Source organism: Rhinopithecus bieti, unplaced genomic scaffold (assembly GCF_001698545.2).
Source record: "Rhinopithecus bieti isolate Rb0 unplaced genomic scaffold, ASM169854v2 scaffold_38833, whole genome shotgun sequence".
In the NCBI taxonomy this organism is placed as follows: domain Eukaryota; kingdom Metazoa; phylum Chordata; class Mammalia; order Primates; family Cercopithecidae; genus Rhinopithecus; species Rhinopithecus bieti.
The window spans coordinates 244,196-248,923 of NW_016816114.1; the positions used below are offsets into that span (position 1 = coordinate 244,196).

General features: G+C 37.3%; 1 protein-coding gene across 1 annotated transcript in view; it reads right to left on the minus strand.

Moving 5' to 3' along the window:
• ITK (IL2 inducible T cell kinase) overlaps positions 1-4,467 on the minus strand; it is a 76,218-nt gene extending 71,751 nt beyond the window's left edge. Inside the window, exon 1 of the mRNA XM_017854403.1 lies at positions 4,178-4,467. Coding sequence (XP_017709892.1) covers positions 4,178-4,315 — 138 coding nt within the window. The 5' untranslated portion in view covers positions 4,316-4,467. The remainder of the gene's footprint in view (positions 1-4,177) is intronic.
• Between the last annotated feature and the right edge of the window lie 261 nt (positions 4,468-4,728).

Sequence of the window (4,728 nt, forward strand, 5' to 3'; positions counted from 1 at the left end):
AAAAAAAAAAAAAAAAAAAAAAAAAAAAAAAAAAAAAAGTAAATAGTTTTTTAGAAGATTGCACAGCATTATGTAATTTACACAAAATCACACAGATCATATGTGACCTAGTCTTTGACCCAGATCTGTCTGATGTCAGAAGCAGTGTTTTTGACCACTATGCAGTAATGCTTTCAAAAGCAAAGAAAGGTGACCATCTCCCCACCTACCATCTTTAATTTAGAAAGGATGCTTGCTGCAAGCAGGAGATGGTTCTGTTGTTAGATCAGACTGCAGGCTAAAGGGAAGAGGCCATGAAGAGTGGAGACCCTCACCCAGATGCTGGCTGGAATGGTGATCAGAACTGTTTCTCTAGTTCCATGTAAATGATAATGGCTCCCACATCATAAGAAGCACAGCACACTTGATCCCTAAGGTGGAAAGAGTCATCAAAATAGGAGGATGTTTCCAGTTCTCCAGAGGGGCTTTCAGAAGATCAACGTGGTGCTGGGCAAAATTGTGAGTGATAATCACCTTACCATGTAGCAATTGGTAAGAAGCTTAAAACATACTTTTCTCATGAAATACTCAACATTACTTGAAGTAGGTAGTGTTGGGGTCCTTACTTTACAAATAGGACACAGGCATAAAGAGGTCAAATGTCTGGTCTGAGATCCCACACCTAGAAAGTGGCCACAGGAGCCACACCAGTCTATGATGCTTTATTCCCATCTAGGCTGCCTCTTCCATCCTGTGCTTACTCAAAGCGCCTGAGGCTCTTCACTTTCTTATTACCACTGAAAAGGATCTGATATCAGTCATGTGCAACTAAGTATGCTGCTTAGTTGGTGACTACCTCTTCAAGGATCATTTGTTCTTAGGCTTGCTGATGATGTGCTGGACTTGGCTTGTCCTGGCCTGAGGTAGCTGATTGTTAAATTTTCAGGAATCTGTGAACCAGCAGACTTCACATTGGTAGTTTAAAATGGACCATGATGGGAGTATTTACACCAAAGGAATTGGCAAACACTATGAATCAAGGCTCCCCAACAAGCCCCATACTCGGATTCCTAAGCATTTACCAGCACACGCATGTGCCCTTATCTCTCATCGCCCTCTGTCATAGAATTTCCGGCATCAGGGACTACTTGGAAAAAAATTGACAGGCACAGGAGAGCCTCTGAAATCATGTCTGTCTGCAAGCCACCACCTGCCAAATCTATGCTTCTTTCTGGCTCACTGCTCCAGCAAGATGAAGGCGCTTCTTGGCCCCTCTGAAAACACTTGCACATCTCAATAGGGAAAACAGGCATCTAATACCAGAACTAAATCCATGTTAAAGTAAAAGCCTCAATCAATTAGTATTATAATGACAATAGGCATGATTTTTAAGGTTAGAATAAACATACTTGATTTATAGAACTACAGAATATGTTCTTGAGTATGTAGAAGAGTTATTTTTTATATGGTGTTACAAATTCATAGAATATGGGAATTGCAGGAATCATAATTTTATAAATGAGAAAAGAGAAAAACAAGCTCTGACACCCTAAGAGGGACAATAACTGGCCAAACAGCTCATGATGCATGCATATTACCCCACAAACTTGTATTTAGCCACAGAATAGAAGGAATTCAGGACCCTGATCTTAGCTTGACTTTGGAGAATCCTTGAATATCTCCCATAATTTGAAAATGAATTGTTATGACACCCTGCTAGCTTCTGTAGAGACGTGAAAGGGATACAAACAATGCTTAATTTTTACTGGATGCTTACCAGACGGCAGGACCTATGCTAAGTACCTAATATATTAAGTTGAACTGTTTGAGACTTCTAATACCTGAAATTTGACCTGCCAAATAATTTCAAAAACTTCAGCCTAAAGACATTATACCTCTGAGTCTTTGGCATCTTCCTATGAAATGGGTACTATTATCACATCCATTTTACAGATTGAAAGTGAAGGCTTTAATTTAAAAATGAAAATGTTCTTCCCACAGGTGTAATGTTATTTACTTATGAGTAATATTAATGCACTCTTGTGTACAAATTGGTGGCCCTAAACGATGTAGTATACATAAGACATGAACAATAATAACTCACATATATTACCTGTTTCAGTGACCTTGGATACATTTCAAATTAATCAATTTCTATAATAATTAAATAATTAAAGAAATACTTTAAAAATGTTATTTATAAGTGTAAAAAAGGCATTAGAAAACAAGAAATTTGATGTTTGGACATGTATTTTCTGTATCTTACATGGAAGTATTAGAAACTACAGCCTAGGGCTCCCCAGAACGAAGTAATTGTCTGGGAATTTTTCATAATGCTCGGATAAAGAAGTAGGGTGATTTTACAACCTTGTCTACTTGCAAATTATGACCAATAAAATTCTGAATTAAGGCCATCTGGTTTTGTGATTATTTGCAAATAATATTGAGCTGAATTCACAAACAGTTCACAAATAGCAATTGGGCTAAGGAATTATTAGTACTAACTAAATAAGATGATACTATGTTGAATCAGGAAAACAAACTGGTGAAAACTGTAAAATGGGCTTTGAAAAAAATGTTTAAAGGTACATGACTGTTCTTTCAATATGAAACAAAAACTTTAAATGTTCCATTCACAAAAAAGCGTTGAGTAATGCCATGCGATTTATTAGCTCTACATGATAAATCCCCCAAGTTCACAAACTGGGCTCCTGGCCACCTGGCAGAGGCCTCGTACATAATTCCATGTGTTTTCTGATTGACTGGTAAATTGTTATCAGTAAGAGTCTGATAACAAGACAAGCAATTCTTTTCACTTTTAAAGAGGCAGCACTATTTCGCCTGCAACTTTTTTTTTTTTTTTTTTTTTTTTTTTTGGTAATTCACCAAAGACATGCAACACCTGCAACTTTAAAAAGTGAGGCATCCATAGACTCTATACCCAGCCTGACCTCCTTTGGAGCTCCATCTCATGAAATGCTTTAAAGCCTGGCACGCCGAAGAATCCCAAACTCATGCCTCCACCTACTAAGTCAGACTCCAACGAAGAATCAGAGCACTTTTGTTTCTAAGTGACCATCAGGCACCTAATATTATTTTCCCTTCAGTAAAATATAAGTGATAATCCTTGTCCTACCCCACTAATGATGTAAAAATAATATAACCATACAGTAAGGAATCAAACATGCTTTGAAAAACTGCAGCATAGGGCTAAACAAGAGCCACTGCATAAAGCAAAGAAGTTTTAAAGAAGAAAGGGATCTTGAAGGTTGTTATTTCCAGTTTTTTCCTTTGATAAAGAAAGAACCTGAAATAGGGGTAGACATTTGTCCAGATTGGATCACCTACTGAGAAGTAGTTTGGTCTCCTGACCCTTTGTCCAATGCTTTTTCTACCAAACTACATTATTAGGATTATTCCTGTTGCTTTTGTTATTACTGATGTTAAAGAAGCGTGAGACTATTTTGAGATACAGAGACAGACTGACCTAGCTAAGCAGCCATACTCTTCTGGGTAAGAACCGCTGGTCTGCACTGCAGAAACTTTGTTCTTAATAAACCTGGTGTCCTAGGAAGTCTACCAAGAGATGAAGAAGCTTGCCATTGTGCCTTACAACTTTTAGACAATTAAATGCCTGGGGAATCTTATTTCAAGATCGGGCAAGTGACGAGTATTGAGACAGAGTTATTCATGAAAACGTTAACACGGAACCCCAAATTTAACCATTCTAAACACCAGTTTCTTCCACTAAAAAATAAGCAAGCTGGGGTAGATCATCCCATCGAATGCTAATGTTGTGTTAATCTAAGTTTCATTAAATTTAGTATGTTTCATTAAATTTAGTATGTTTCATTAAATTTGGTATGTTTCATAGAAAGTTCAAGTTTTAACGAATCATAATACTTGCTACCTAAAATGTTATTAATAATTTAAAAATCAAACATAACCTTGCACGGGTAAAAAGCTGATGAATATTAAATTTCCAGGTTTTAGAACTGAAATCGCCTTGCACACCGTTTCACCTCTTGATTGCTTTCTGCATTCTCCTCTGATTACTTTTACTGTACTTTTTATGTTGTTATAACAAGCACATTTGTGTTTCCTGTATTCTATTGTATGCTATGTATATACTTTTGCATTAGCCCAGTCCAAACATAAAATACTATGCGAAAAAAGACAAATGAAACTGCTCACATACCCCATGACGATCCTCAAAGTATGCCAGGCTGGCTTTGGTTAACACAAAGAAGCGGACTTTAAAGTTCGAGGGAGAAGTTCTTCTCTTTTGTTGGGATTTCTTGATGAGCTGTTCTTCCAGGAGGATAAAGTTGTTCATGATCCAGTTCTTGAAACGTGATGCACCTTGGGCATCACCTCTCAGCACGACCAAAGGAAAGAGTTTTGGGGCAAAGAATGCAATGTGGAGGCAGTTGATCTTCAGAGAGCTGCTCAAGGGCAACTTGCCTTCAACGTTATCTTTCTATCAACATTCAGCCAACATAGTTGAGCTTCTCCTCTGATGTCAAAGGCCATAACCACATCCTTTCAAAATTCACAAAACGAGGAAGCATATGTAAAAAATACATACAGCCTTTGCTATATGGCTTGAAATGATATCTGAAAAACTGTAGACTCAAAATTATGGTAAGGATTACAGTTTAATCTTTATAGTTCCTGGTTTAATCTATCCAGCAGTTAAAATCTGTAGCACAAGGGGTAAGGACAATGTGTGGTTTTGCTTACCATGAT